This window comes from Colletotrichum fructicola, assembly GCF_000319635.2.
Source record: "Colletotrichum fructicola Nara gc5 chromosome Unknown KSG_Nara_v1_contig02, whole genome shotgun sequence".
In the NCBI taxonomy this organism is placed as follows: Eukaryota; Fungi; Ascomycota; class Sordariomycetes; order Glomerellales; family Glomerellaceae; genus Colletotrichum; species Colletotrichum fructicola.
In genome coordinates, this window is record NW_027094052.1 from 4,826,812 (window position 1) to 4,841,939 (window position 15,128).

Here is a 15,128-nt window from a genome sequence, read left to right on the forward strand (position 1 = left end):
GGGAGATCAGTAAACACAAGGCCGCAGCGCTGAGAAGTCATCGACGCTGGCGTCATTGAAGCCGTGGCTCAAAATGCTGCCGAAAAGGATCGTGTAATGAAGGTTTGCTGAGCCCGTACAGCTCTCAGATCAAGTTCCGAAAGGTCGAATACTGAGATGCAAAAGCTTGGCGGTGATCAGATCGAGAAACGATCCTGTTGGGGTGATTCTCGCCTGGCGTGTCGACTTTTGTTCCCACTTCCGTCAAAGTGGATGGCTTGCGAGGGATGAGGATGGAATTCCCTCAACTCGAGATGTTGCATGGCATTGTGCGAGCCCTTCGGATGTCGGGCGGAGCTCTATTTCGCTTCTTATGCACCCATGCCCATCGCCCTGTCCCGATTCTAATGTTTAAACGCAGACATGGCTCAATCTTGGGTGCCCAGATGAAAGCAAGAGCACGGCTGGACAGCGCGCTCCCGAAACTCTCTGCTGTGCCCTGGATAGCGCCGTAGGAGGTTCCAATCGGGGAAACCTGGCCAGACTATTGAAAGCGTCTGGAAGTTGGAGAGAAGACATCAAATTGCACCAGGAGACAGGCGAAGACCTTTGGCAACCTGTCACCTATGTGAATTGCCCAGAGGCTGCAGTCAAAGCTAACTCGTAGCGAGTTCGCTTTGTTGGTTGTGAGATGGTCCATCCTGATGGCACGCCATGCCAAGCTTAATCTGTGCTGAGCGAGCATAGGCGATCATCCAGGCATGTGTTGCCAGTTAGCCTGAGGGCCACCTGTTTCCAGCCTCCAAGCGCAACAACTTTCACTTCTGGAGACACCGTCGGTACAATCGCAGGCTATTCAGCCGCTTTCCCAGCAATTAAGGGGCTCAAATGCCGTACAAAGTCTTACTGCTCGAGCAGAATTTCTCCCAAACAAGCAAGTCTGCGAGACTGCATTCAGGTCGTGCCATCCAATGAATGATTCCAATGAGGAGCATTCCTTCGAATTCGGGTTCAGCCCTCACGGTAATTACGCGAGCACAGGGTTTTGGGGAAAATGCCTCTCGCCTTTTGCCATGCTGCTTGATGGCCTCCAAATAGATGGCAATGCAGTACAGGCGTAACTTGGGTGTCCCGTGATGGTGATGAAGCGGGTTGTCTCTGGCATGTGGATTGTTTAGCGAGCTCCATCAGTATTCACACCAGCATTGTCGGAAAAGGCGAGGTATTTGGGGTTGCTGCGATATGTTCGGGGCGTCCTGTGCCCATTGACGAATAACCGCATAAAAAGATGGCTGCCAGTCTTTGCAATCAGCAGTCTGAAGCTCCCTGCAGCACAGCTTTTCTTTTTCTAGGTTAGGAAACAGACAAATGCTCACCGCATGTCTTAACCTCAAGAGCGACTTTACCACCCATTCGGAAATGCTTGGCACTGATCGTTCCCTCGCAGTGAGCTTTCGAGGGCTGGGCTGCAAGTATGCATCGTTGTTGCGGTCCGAACTGAATGTCTCCCGGCTTGTGGCGAGCAGAAAACTGTAGGATAAAGACTATGTTAGTCGGAAGATTTGTTAGTCACCAGCTGCGGGAAGTAAGTTGAATGGTGATCGATGGTTATCAGTGAAGATGAAGTTCTCGAGGAGAGTTTGTCCTATGGAATGTCGTTGGATATTGATGCTGGCATTAGACCGGCACTTTGGGTTGAATCCATGACTGGGCGATTCCCGCGATATGATAACCAGTGGCTGTTGCCATGTCTTGGTGCTTCGAAAAACCCGCCTCGGCATGTCGCGATCGTAGTGATTGTAGTTGGTCGAGGTTGCAGGGCAAAGTTGTATGTCGTCATGGGCCGAGACAGCTTCCGTTGCGTAGATGGCAGTCCAGAATTCGATTCGGGGTGTCTCGGGGTGCGATGGGATATGTGGATGGGGGAAGGTCAGGGACGAGGCGAGTCTTTCCCTATGAACAATAGTGGCTGGGCTCTGCCCGAGCAGCAGAGTGGCGGCGAGACAATAGGGTAGGCTAAACAAAATGGTGGTATTCCTGCGAGGCACGAAAACGAATGTCGTGAGACTTGGGAGCCGAACGACTCGAGCGTGGTTCTCCCTGTCAATAACAGTGTTCCTCGGGGAGGCTTGCCCCGGGGACAGACACCCTAACCCACAATGTCGGGTCACGAAAGGCGGCGATGGATGACGCAGAGGTTCGCCTCATTTCACAGACGTTGTGTTGTATTCCTCAGTTAAAGGTCGGTGACGGGGAAGTGAGGTCGAAGCAGAGACAGTCGCGGAGCCGGGGAATCGTCCGATGATGATCCCCACCGCCTTTGTGATGACCTGCATCCGGTGCGTGCTCATGATGAAGGGTAGTCTGCATAAACGACGGCGGCCCTATTTCCAGAGTAATCCAGGCCGTCTTTCGAGATAAGGCATGGGAGTTCAAGTATGGTATCGCCGTGGGGATGCGAGGGAGATATCCGAGCGAGCGAGCCGGAGGGCAAAGGCTCCGTCCGGAGGGTGTCTGAGTGGTGCTCGGACAGTTCCGGGGACAGAGACAAGCTTCTTGGCCCTTGCTGAGTATGTGTTGGTACGTAGATCAGAGGTCGGAACGGAGGTTATGACATTCTCCGATGTTTATCCCTATGGCCAGCCCGAAGTGGCTGTCGATGTGGAAAGAAGGAAGGAATGACGATGATGGGTGGAAGTCTAGACCGTCGACGTCTAATTACCTCGAAGCTGTTTCCTCTGAAGTGCGTCTTGTTGAGCACGGACAAGTGCAGGAGGCATGGTGCCCGCCTGCTGGTCGCAGCTGCCAGTTGGAATGTCATTGGTCTCTTACATAAGGAGGGAAGGTTAGCGTAGGCGCCTGGGCGGCCGAGGAAGAGGAGGGGAGGAAGGAGGGAAGGAAGGGTGAAATATCGATATTTCCATTCAGGTCGGGTCCGATGGCCATGGAAAACTGAATGGAAAAGCTAACCTCCACAGGCACTTTCCATCAACCACCCCAACTCCCCAACTCCCCAACTGCCACCTACCAGTGCCACGCCAATGTCAGCGGCGGGCGTTGGCATTCTCTGTCTCTTCCCTTCGTGTAACCATCGTTCGTTGTCTCTCCCCGCGAGACATCCTGAGAAGGAGCATTGTTGTTCTGGACCGCCAAGGGCCCCCAAGGTTCCCAAGCTCCCCAATTCCAGCAGGCGGATTGGCTCGCCAGCAACTCCGACGCATTCCGTCCACCCAGACCCCGGCCTTTTCGCTGCCCATCACGGCCATCTTCATCATTTGACCACTGCCCGCCAACTGAGACAAGGGACGTCCAGCCACGCCACCGACGACTCGCCTACACCCCGTACGGTATCGATGTCTCCCTAGACTTCCTCCACCTCCGGCTCCGTATCCAGCAAGACCCGTCCACTTCTTGCCGGACGATGCCCGCAAGCCCTCAGCATCTGAGAAAGCTCAAGCATCGGATGAACCATTGAGCCGCAGCTCGACGATTCATCCTGCCGACGTCGAACCGACACGCTGAATCGACGGCCATGAGGAGGGAGTGGGCACGGAGCTGGGGGATGGGATAGAGATGGACCTGGAGCAGGCCCTGGAGCTGACAACTTGGAGCTTGGTCTCTTCTCAGCGGGCACATCCGCCGCCACCAGCTAAACATGGAAGCTCAGCCAGGGTTCACCCTTACACTCGACCTTGTCATTGCGGGCTGATCCAGTCCAGTTTCTACCCAATCCTTACTTGATACGAATGTACACGCAGAGTGCGAACTTTACCAGTCCGTCTCTCGACAAATGCCTCGCAAATTTGGATCTTCGTACTCTGGAATCTGCTCGCGCGGACTGCCGGGGACCGTGTGCCGAATTGCGTCTACCCATTGCTTTCTTTTCGGTTTCACTCCAACTGGTGCGCCATTGTCGTTTTCCGACTTGTCAAAAGGCCTGCCAATAAGCCCGGGAGCCCAGTTGCAATTTTGCAACTCAAGCGCTGGATGCTCACGCGGCGATGCCACCCTGCAAATCAGCCAGCCATTGCTGCCCCTGCCCTGCTTCCGCATCCTGGTCTTTTGCTACCCATCTGCGAATAGCGCAGCTAGGAGCCCAATCGACCCCTCAAGCAACCAGAGATCGGCCGATTCCCAGCCCGGAGCCAGGGCATTCTGGGACACGGACCGAAGTGAGAGAGCAGGGCCAAGCAAGACAGAATCGCTGTTCCATGGATACGTGCGGCCAGTCGTCGTCGAGAACTACCGTCGCCCCAGCATCAAGCACCAGGCATCCTACCGTACCGCACTGCACCACCGCACACCCACAACGTCAGCCCCAGCCGCCATGGATGCTTCGGCTGCGTTCCACGCGGCGCGGCCCATGACCGGCATAGGCTTCATAGCTTAAGGCCAGAGGGAGGGAATACGTTCCCTTCACTTCTGCACACCATTTCCATCTTATCATAATAAGCCCCGGACCTGTCACTCGTTTACGGATAACCTAACCATAATCCGAACCGACATTGAGTTGGCGACCCATTGCCGCGCCCCCCGAGGCGTCTTCAGGCGCTAAATCACCGCTGACTGATCGGTACCCGACTACCAAACCGACCCCAACTACAAGAGCGTTGGGGCTGAGGCATCAGCATCAGCGGCATCATGCCTGTTCTTGCAGCAAGGTCGACCAGGGTATGATGGCGTACTAGCATTGTGTGTTTTCACACGCAAAGCTCGAGCCGAGGGAATAAGGTACGCTCGGCATGAACAACTTGGGTGACCGAACAAAACGCTGTGTCGCTGGTTGCAAGGTCAGAGACGTTCTGGTTCTCTCACAAGACGCCAAAATATGCGACATGGAAGAGGTCTAGAAAACGCCTAAACACCGATTGCAGCCTCAGAGGGCGTCGGACGGGGCGACCATATCAGACAAGCCAATGTTGGAATTGTTAGTCTCACGATACTCCCGCATCGCATTCAGACGCACCCATCGCCACCAAATGACGATGTTCTGGCATCCACCGCCTTGCTTCTCCGCCGAGTGTTCCACCGCAGCCGTTCCCGCTGATAAAACCGTTTGAATAAAGATCGATATGCCAGGATCGCACACAGCAGTTCCCAGCCATCCATCAAGCGGGGGCCGGCCGGCCGAATCCCAAGTCTGGCCGTTCTTGCCTGTCGGGGCCAGCAGTGTGAGCACCGTACCTGCCTGCGAGTGAGGCAACGGCGGATGACGCCCAGATGTGAGCAAGTGGCCCTGGTCAAAATTCAAAGAGAGTGCTTTGGCCGGGGAGTATATCTGGTCACGCGGGGCTGATGATTGCTCTCAAACACGAATGCACGCGAGATATTCGGCGAGGTTCGTTCTGTGCACCGTCGAACAGGGCCACCGATGTACACACACGCATCACATTCATGTGCCAACTCTGGTATGCCATCGTCGACGGGGAAGCTCGTCACATCTCCGGTTGACACCACCCGGATATCTTCCCAGCATCCTTGCTTGCGTTCAACCTAGACTCCTGCTGCTTGCTGTCTGCCTATGTGCATATGCAGCAACCCCTCCCACCAGTGCCCGCTACATTATTCCTTCTGCGCGTGGGGTTGATCAGAGACATGGGGCCTGAGTGGTCGAGGGGGGCGCATACCTACGAAATATACCACAAGCACCCGCACCGCACGACGCGCCGCTTTTGGGAGAGGGCAGCTCGGCTCACTTGACTGTGCTGTCGGGCTATTCTAACTGTGTCTCGATGGAATTACCCTAACAAAACCAGCGACCTGGAGAACGGCGAAGCAGCGTCGAGGCATCCAGCCTTATTTCAGACATTGTCGATCCAGGCGATGCTAGCGAACAGCACATGACGGGGAGGGGCAGAGAAACAAAGCCAAATATACCGAGAGAGACAACAAGCAAGGGAGAGGCGGACCAACATTGTGTAGGTGCCGCCCGGCACACAGTCAAATTGAGTCGACAGCACGGCCAAAGCCGCCGTTCAACATTTCCACCGGTTCATTGGGCTGTACCCTCCCTGTCTGCCGCCGTGGGAACGCGAGCTTTTGACCACCTCTCATTGCTTATTGCTCGTCCCGGCCTTCCACCCCCGATTAAATTCGCAATCCTGCTTCCCCGATTCCTTACGAATTGCATCCTTCCGCCTATTTTTGCGCGCGCCTGTTTCCCAATCGTCTTCGTCAGCGTCTGTTCTACGAGACGCAATTTCGCAACCAACACATTTCGTGCCTCACACATCTACTCAGACCGCTCTGCACCACAAGCAGAAACCGCTTCGTTATCTCATCTCTCATCCGAGCAACCACCAGCCTCAGCTACCTATCTCGTCACCCGCTCACTACCCAGCTTCGGAGACGTACGGCGGCACTTTCTTGGATACTAGCTGTAGCTACTCCCGACCGTCGACTGGATGTAGACAGCCCTTGCTGTATCAATCTACTTATCGCCGACCAACAGCTCCCCGGCTTGCTGCAGGTTCTCGTGTGTTACCCGAAGCAAACACCCGTAGGTTGCAAGTCGTCAACAGCCACTCCCTGCGCGCCCGTGACACTCGAGGGGTGCCTTATTTAGCTCATCTCGACAGATCTTGGTCTTGGTCGTCCGACTCTTCATCTCCTGCCGTCCTTCCCTCCAAGTCACTCTGTCACGAGCACAGTCACCCTGGATCTGCGTGGGTTTACCAGGAGGGGACAGTGGTACTTGGTGCACCGACTCATTTTAACCGGTCCTCTTCTCCCATCGTCCGCCACCCTTACCGGCTCCGCGGGTCTATAACAGGCCCGAACCGTCACGATTTCCGCCATTTATCGCATCGAGTCTATTCTCTCACCCGAAAACGCTGATGACGCCCGGACTGTCTCTTCCACCCAGACCACGCCGAAGAGGAGATTCCAAGAAACGTTTCCGCCATCGGAGGGGTCAGCCGTCCCCCCCGCCGTAGGAGACCCTCCGGATCGGCAACCTTTGACCGGGTCCAGGTCAAGCCATTCCTCTGTCGCGCCCGACGACGATGAGCCGAGGCCTCTGTTAACGGGCGCCCCGAGCGGCAAGAGACCCTCCAGAGGTATGCGGCCTCCGATGAGGTCTAGCATAGCTTGCCAGAGGTGTAGGAAGTCGAAGATCAAATGCGACAATGACAACTCTGGCGCCCCCTGCGACACTTGCATCAAGGCTGGTCACAAATGTGAATTCCCGGAGCCCACGCCCCTACCGGCCAAGCGAGCAGAACCGCCAACTGTACCGAAGCAGGAGAGGGAGGCAGGCCCTGATCGAAAGCGAGTCAAGAAGCTGGATGACACCTTCCAACTCGATGGAACTGCAAAGGCGGAGGAAGTGTTGTCGATGCCATATCTGTCGGGCAAGATTTGGCATGAACTTTTCGACATCTACAAGCTGCACTTTGCAACCGAGCTCCCGTTTCTACATCTTCCTACGCTGAAGAGCATCATACACGACAAGGAGATCAAGAAACCGTCTGCGGATGTCAACTTAGTTCTCCTAGGTATCTTGGCCCTTACGGCTAGATTCCAACCCGAGTTGGTCAAGTACGTCGCACACCAGACATACGACAAAGTTGCAGGCCCAAAATCTCGAGGTGCTCTTCCTCGCGCAGATCCTTCAGCAGCGTCGGAATACTTCGCAAATGCTCTCACGGCAGCTCTGGGAACACTGGAATCAGCCCTAACGTCGGCGTCCGTTGTCCGGGTTCAAGCCTTCTTGATGCTGGGTTTATACAAATGGAGCCAACCCAGTGGCGGCTTGGCCGCGTGGATGTACGTCGGCGTGGCTATTCGTATGGCTCAGGGCTTAAAGCTAGGATTTGGCGACAAGCCTCTTCGTGGAAGGAGGGCTTTGGGTTTGTCCCGGTCACATAAGTCGGCGCAGTTGCCGTCCGAGTCGTGGAAAGACCAGGAGATACGACGACGCACCATGTTCAGTTGTCTCATCCTCGACCGGTTACTATCATGTGGATCCGAGCGAGTTTCCATGGTTCGATCCGACGACTTGCAGATTCAACTGCCGTGTACCGAACACGCGTTCGATCTGGGCCGTGCCGTCTACACCGGCTTCCTCCGACAGGTGGGACAAGAAATGGAGCGCCCTATCGACGACAGCGTTCTTAGCCGCTTTGTGCAACTCGCCGACTTTTGGGGAGACATTACCAAGTACAGCTTTGCTGGTGGCCGCCACACGGAAGCGTATCCCCCTTGGAATAAGGACTCAACTTTTTATCAGCTCAATACCAAGGTAGAGGCCTTTTATGCTCATCTGCCAGAAGAGTTCACCTGGTCTAGTTCAAATTTTTGGAAACATGACAACAGCATGTATGTGTCCTTGCACATGCTTGGAGCCCTCTGCCGGATCATGCTACATCGAGAGTACATCCCCTTCATCGCTATCAAATGCGAGAAGCCAATCGGGCCTTTGGACGAGCCAGTCTTCGATCCCGCCATCGTTCCGGACGACTTTTGGTATCGAAGTGCGGAGCAGGTTTTCAAAGCTGCGCGGGAGATCATTGACTTGATCAGGACATGCCGCGACAAGCTACCTCAATCGTCTCTTGTCATTTTCGCCATTTGGCAGGCGGCGTTTGTGGGAATTTACGCGCGCCACTATCCTCAGCTGGACACCGAAAAGCACATGGCCAGCGATGAAGAGATCCAGGAACGAGCTTCAGGAGCGATACCCGACCTCACGAAAACAGGAAACACTGGGATCGCCTACACCGCACTGCAGAGGGTCGCACCATATTTCAGCATGGCTTCAAATTATGTGACGTACTTCAAGGACATGGATCAATACTTCACAAAGGTCTTTGTGGATTATACCCAGCGAAACGGTAGAAGGAGCGGCGATGGAACACTGAGCATTCGGTTGGGCTCGGGAGGCGGTGGGCTTGAGGAGTGGAGGGTCAAGGCCGATAGGATTACAAGCAATGGTATCATCATGGATGAAGATCGATCTCTCGGGTACGACGCCTCGGATGGCTCCCGAGCAAGCACTCTGGAACGCAGCTCTTCAATGGGACCCGAGTACTCCCACCTCAGTGCCAGCGGCGGCTTGGAAGGCAGGCGAGACTCGCGGCAGGCAGCCTCCTCGTTTACGGCGATTAACAGTGCTCAATATCCCGTCGGGCAGGAGGGCTACCCAGGTGGCAACATGCCGCATCATTCGCCGACGCAGACATTCGCAACAGCACCCGGGCCCCTGAGCAATGAGGTCACCATGAACGCAAGCGCCAGCGGCCCGGATGTCGCCAACATCGAGTCATACGTCAACCAGCACCAGGGTCAGCGTTTTGGAATTGCTCTCGAGGATCTTGAAGAGTTTACTGGGCAGATGGCTGCCGACCAAAATATCGGGGATTGGGGGCCGGCGTTTTTCTCACAGGTGGCTGGAGGCAATCCCCTGCCTCAGTTCAGTGAGAGCTTTACCTGAGGGCGTTTGGTGATTGAAGGAGCAGTTCATTTTCAGGGGGTGGAAGGGGTCAGCAATGGATCATCAGCTGTGACGTTTGGGCGGTTACTCATGTTACCATGATTGCTTTTTGTTTCCTTTTTTCTTCATCGGGTACGAAGCTACGACCGACTCCCTGTTTATTATTTACACCCGGGAAGGCTTTCTCTGGGAAGCCATTGGCCTGGCGTCTAATTCTGTACGAGACCGCAGAAGGGGGGTTCTGCGCCTCCTGGGAGATCCAGCCAGGTCTCTTGGCCATTGACCATCTGACGACCGATCTCGGAAATCTCCCTTCCTTTGAGGTCTTGGAAAAAATTGATCTTACAATCTCCAGATATAATATCCATCTTGTCCATGCGCCATGACTTGAAGTCGCAATGCTGTCATCGCCCCCATGCGGTCCGCCAGTTGCTGGTTACACAAGGCTAGACGAGGAATTGGACATCACGCAGTCCCCATGTGCTGCAACGGCAAGGCCCGCGTGAGGTCGGCGTGCGCGCGAGTGCGTGTTGCCTCAGTCTGCCACGAGCGAAAACTGTAATGGAATGCGCGGTCTCATTCGAAAAAATGGCCGTGGGAATGCGTTTTCCAGTTACCTGGTACGCGTCTGGATCATGGGGAGGTAAGGGAGCATCCGTCCGTCTCTCGGGGAGACCGGGAGAGATTTTGTCCACGCTCGCTCGTCGGCCGTCAGCCACCCCGGACAATGTGGAATGTAGGGTGTGTGAGTGTGTGTACGTGTGTGTCAATGTCTCGGGGGGACTTCCGAGACCTTACTAAGAGCGGCTCTCCATTGGGCCAAGTCTGCGATGCTGATTTTTAGATCCCGATTTGTTCAGAAAGGGCAATTACTCTTCAAATACTGAACGATCAACTGAATATCAAGCCTATTGCGTGATTCTCTGGCATTCTAGTTTACATCGGACTCAAGGGAGTGCCTTGGCCGGACGTCGGATCAAGGCAGCGACGTGTGGGATGCCCAGGAGTAAGGGAGGAAAGTCCATGTCAGCTGGAGGGAGAAAAGAAAACAATGCGAAAAATAGAGTTTAGGAAAAAGAAACGAGGAGAAATGACAACAACGCCTTGTGGCGTTTTGAAAAAGGGTACGTAAAGGCGTCAGCGGGCAAACTTGTGTAACTTGAGGCGCCAGAAGTGAATGCCCGGGGCTGAGGGGAGAGACCGGCTGCGAGTGGAATGAGCGTTTACCCGATCTATATGCTCGTATAAACAGTATGGAGGGCACCCTGGCAGAAGAAGCAACTTGGGCGAGCCCTTTTAGATCAGTCGTTCAGCCACTCTGACGTTTGCTTAAGATGGGTTGTTGAGAGTTTGATTGGGCCGAGAACTTTTCAATTCATATACAGAGTAAATGTTTTGGTTTGGTGTTGTCCAGAGCAGTGCGGTTTACTATCGAGATCTGAGAGTAAATGCCGAGTAGTTGAAGTGTCCATGGATCCTGTCTGAGCCGATTGGATACTCGTGGTGCGGTCGCTGCTGCTGTCCAGAGACCAAGACGTGCCCCCTTCCAGCCTCCAAGGAGCAGAAGTTCATCACTAGGTTTCACTGATGTTGATATTACGGACTCCTAAACTCAGGGGGTGAAGACTGAGTTGTGCCTGGCAGGGCCAGTTGAACGGTGGCAGTGGCAGCCTTCCCCTCCAGGTGGTCTAGGCCAATATGAACCTGGGTCATGCAGACTTAGACTTGTCTTGCTGCGTTGAATCGGTTCACTGACTTCTGACTAGACGAAAGTTCCACCTTGTGTATATTTGCGCCACGGTAGAGCTCAACTGACCCTCTTTACCGCTTCTCTAACTCTGCGACGTCCTAAGCTTTGGGCCTGCAAGACCTGCGTGTGAAGTCGAGAGGTATGATGGGGTAAACTGAGTACGTGATGGATGTCATGCCGAGCCAGTTCGTCTTGTCTACCTGAACCTTCGGTGGTGACTTGGCTGGCTGGGCCAACTGGGTTTCTGTCTGCTGAGTTGCAGGATTGAGGCGCACCTTGAGTTAGGGCTTTTACGCATACCATCGGGTCGTTTGGGTGTTGATAGATTTGTTGTGCCTCTTACATCTTGACCGAGATTCTCGTGGCAAAGGTCACGCTTGTTACGGCCGTTATCGTCAGCTTTCTTTTGGACATCAAGACGGTCCTCGAGTCTTCAGTAACTTGATTCGATGAGGGTATCACTGTTTACCATCGCAGCAGTGCTCGCCACTGCTGCGTCTGCCACTTTTTCGCTCCAAGAGCTCGATCTCAGGCGCAACCGGCAATGTCTCAAGGCCTCCAACAGTTTGCAGGAGGATGCCACTCTCGCTACCTTCACACAGCTAATTGACCATACTGACCCCACGAAGGGTTGTTTTGAACAGCGGTACTGGCACAATGCAAAAATTTGGGGCGGCCCGGGATATCCCATCTTCATGGTGAACGTCGGTGAGGCAGATGCAGAGGAATATGCATGGCACTTGATCAATCAAAGGCTCGCGTACTTGTACGGTGAAAAGCTTCAAGGAGCGGTCGTCCTTTTTGAACGTAGATGTCTTCCACTAGGTGCTGGTTTATGCCTAGTGAAGCGTCTGTCCTGACAACCAGCCGTGCAGATCGGTATTATGGAAAGCCCCAGCCCTTGAAGACGATGACTGCAGAGACCCTGCAGTACCACACCGTTCCTCAATCGCTTCAAGACAACAAGCGCTTTGCTCAGACGGTGAAGTTCGGTTTCGACAACTGCGGGAGTGCCAACGTTGACAAGTCTCCTTGGGTGTTGATCGGCGGGAGCTATGCGGGCGCCCTCCCGGCATGGCAATCTGTGATCACGCCAGGGGTGTTTGCTGCCCACCATGCTTCCTCTGCCGTCATTCACGCCATCGGAGACTTTTGGCAGTTTTGGACTCCCGTCGAGCAGGCCATGCCACGGAACTTCTCTGAGGGTGTGAAGCTAGTCATCAAAAAAGTTGACTCCATTCTATCAAGGGGTGACATGCAGGAGATCGCTGCGATAAAGAAGGAGTTTGGCGTGGCATTGCTCAACGATGTCGATTTCGCAAGCACGCTGACAAAGATACTGCCAGACAGCTTCTAGTACGTCTCGGAATTCTACAATCATATGGAGAAGGGGGTCAATAACGGGACGCTCAACAAGGGTCTAAATGAGGCTGATGTTGTCCTAGATGTTGCGGGGAATATGTTCGCGAATTTGACACAGCGCTACTGGAAAGACTTCTGTACCGATACCCCATGCGACTGGGAGCACGACAAGGAGATTGAATTTCCGTCGAGCCCAACAAACCTCGGGACCGCTCGTAGTTGGGCATGACAGCTATGTAACGAGTTTGGTTGGTGGCACATCGGCCCGCCTCGGTCTGACGGCAACAACATCGTCTCTTCGCATCTTACGTCGGAGCGTTATAAGCGCCATTGCGACGACTGCTTCCCGGAGGTCAATGGCTTCAGACCAGCCATGTCCCGAGGCGCCACTGCAGACGATTTCAACAAACGGACAAAGGGAGATTGGGATGCGCCGTTCGAGAAGGTCATGTTCGTTGATGGTGAATTCGATATGTGGAACTCGGCCACGATGAGCTCAGCGTACCGGCCCGGCGGCCCTTGGAACAGTACGGAGGAGGTGCCTCGAATGGTGGTTGCACGCGGAGGCCACATTCCGGACCTAGACCTTATCCATGTGAATGAGGACGTGGTCGAGGCATTGGCGGTTGTAACGAAGAAGCAGTTGAAGATTATGGAGAAATGGCTCAGTGAGTGGAAGCCCAAGCATTCATAGACTGGAGCTTGGTTTGTCTGCACACGTTAGAACATGGTTCAACAAGTAAGACAGATATACGCAGGCAAACCTCCGAGATGTTCCCACAGCATAACTGCTGTTGATTTCTGACGAAGGGCTTGCGGCACATTTGGGATTCGTCGAGCCTACGCTGCTCTCATGGTGGTGAAGGGCTGTGCTTTCGCCGTTGAAAGATGGATTTCCTCTTCTCTTGGGAGGCTGATGTGGTCGGTTTTATGTTACGCCAATGTAAATCCGAGGGGAAGATGTAGGGCCAGGGTCTCATCCTACAGAGCGGAAGCCCGAGGGAAGTGCGAAGGTCGGTTGTTGCCCCTTCTTCCGTCCTTCCTTCCTTCCTTCTGACCATTGCGCCCCGCTCGACGTGTCCTTCCCTTCCGTTCTTGCACTATGTTGTTACCTTTGCCAGACAAATGTTGTTTGTCAACTTCATCACTGCCATGCTGATCCTTCTCCGGCTCGGATGCAAATCGACGACGTCGACCTCCACCATCTCCACCGTTGATTATCAACAATATCGGAACTTTATGTGCTGCAAACCGCCAATGAGTCACTCCGGCAATCCTAGCTTGGTTCTAGCTGGACGGGCCGACCGAAAGTTCGTCATCTCGGCTGGCCGCGATAACGAGAACGAGACACAGAGAAGGAATGTCGTGAGGATGATTTTCAAGCCTCAAAAAGCTCCAGATATGGCAGGAGATGTCTTATCTATCTCCGCCCGGCTCCGATCACAGACCACAGGCTACGGAGACCCTGCAGCATTTCAACCGGCCGGATGATCTCCAGAGACAGCTGATAAGCTTATCAGGCGCGGGAGGGGACATCAAGCTCGCCTCCACGCTTGGGATGGATGGCCGCTCCCAACGCGACGGAAACCATCCCGTCTGTGGCCTTATGCAAGGAACAAGTGATTGATCAGGTCGCCCGAACTGGAGATGGGAGATTGCCCTGCGCCAAAATTTGGCTGTCACGCGAGCATCGACGTCGATGCCTGCCAACCCCGTCACCTCAAGGCCTGACCGAGCTTCACCGAAAACACCGGCCCCACGCAGTCATTCTCCCGTCAGAATGACAGCCACCAACCGGGTCTTCCGTCCGGCTTCACGGTCTGAGCCAGGGCGCGGCCACCTTGCTTCTTCCTTCATCCTCTCATCATACGGCCACTAGCGGCACAGCAGCAAACCACCTGCCGAAAGCTGACAAAAGACCGCTCGGAGATGCTCAATCGTTGCAAAGCCGACTTTCTCAGACCACGCGCACCCGCAAAGGTCCATCCAGGCCAGCAAATCGTCGGAAAATACGGCAATGCAATAAATCCTCCGTGGCATGTTTCGACCACAAAAGTATGGCAGGGTTCAAGACGACGAAAAAAGAAGCTGCAAGGCAACAACCACCACCTGGTGCGAGAACTTCCCCGCACCCGACATTGTCACGCATAAATCGCGCTTTGCTGGACGTGCTGCTGCTGCTGCTGCCGCTCGACGCCCTGACTGCCGCCCTACAGTCTCGTCATGACTGTCCCGTGTAACGGGTCTTTTTACTGATCGACACGACCTGTGGTAACTCAATTGGGACGGTGCCTGGATTTACCCCGCCCCGGCTTTGGAATCTGTGTCCATTGCCCAGAGGCTGTGCCACAAGTGCCACGGGTACTGGAACTTGGACACCTTTTTTTCCTTCTTCTCCAGCAGTGTGCTCTGATGCCCGGCGCAGAGAAGCATGACGTCGATATCCTCTCACCCACACGCACAAGGACCCGTCATGTCGGAAGGATTGGTCATCTGGGTGTGCTGAGGTTTCCCACGACACGTCGTTGAAATGTCGGGAACCTCTCGGTGCCCCTCCTTATTGCTGGGCCTCACCCCCGCAAGGTTCAGGGAGACATGCAGCTA

At 54.5% G+C, this 15,128-nt stretch overlaps 2 protein-coding genes across 2 annotated transcripts; both read left to right on the forward strand.

Moving 5' to 3' along the window:
* Positions 1-7,051: 7,051 nt before the first annotated feature.
* Positions 7,052-9,412, forward strand: CGGC5_v004093 (putative transcriptional regulatory protein; the record flags this gene model as incomplete). Its single annotated transcript, XM_032033088.1, has 1 exon — positions 7,052-9,412. One exon carries the CDS (start codon positions 7,052-7,054, stop codon positions 9,410-9,412), a length of 2,361 nt encoding a protein of 786 aa, XP_031887696.1.
* Positions 9,413-12,072: 2,660 nt separating this feature from the next.
* Positions 12,073-12,519, forward strand: CGGC5_v004094 (putative extracellular serine carboxypeptidase; the record flags this gene model as incomplete). The annotated part of the gene is made up of 1 exon (XM_032033087.1): positions 12,073-12,519. One exon carries the CDS (start codon positions 12,073-12,075, stop codon positions 12,517-12,519), a length of 447 nt encoding a protein of 148 aa, XP_031887701.1.
* Between the last annotated feature and the right edge of the window lie 2,609 nt (positions 12,520-15,128).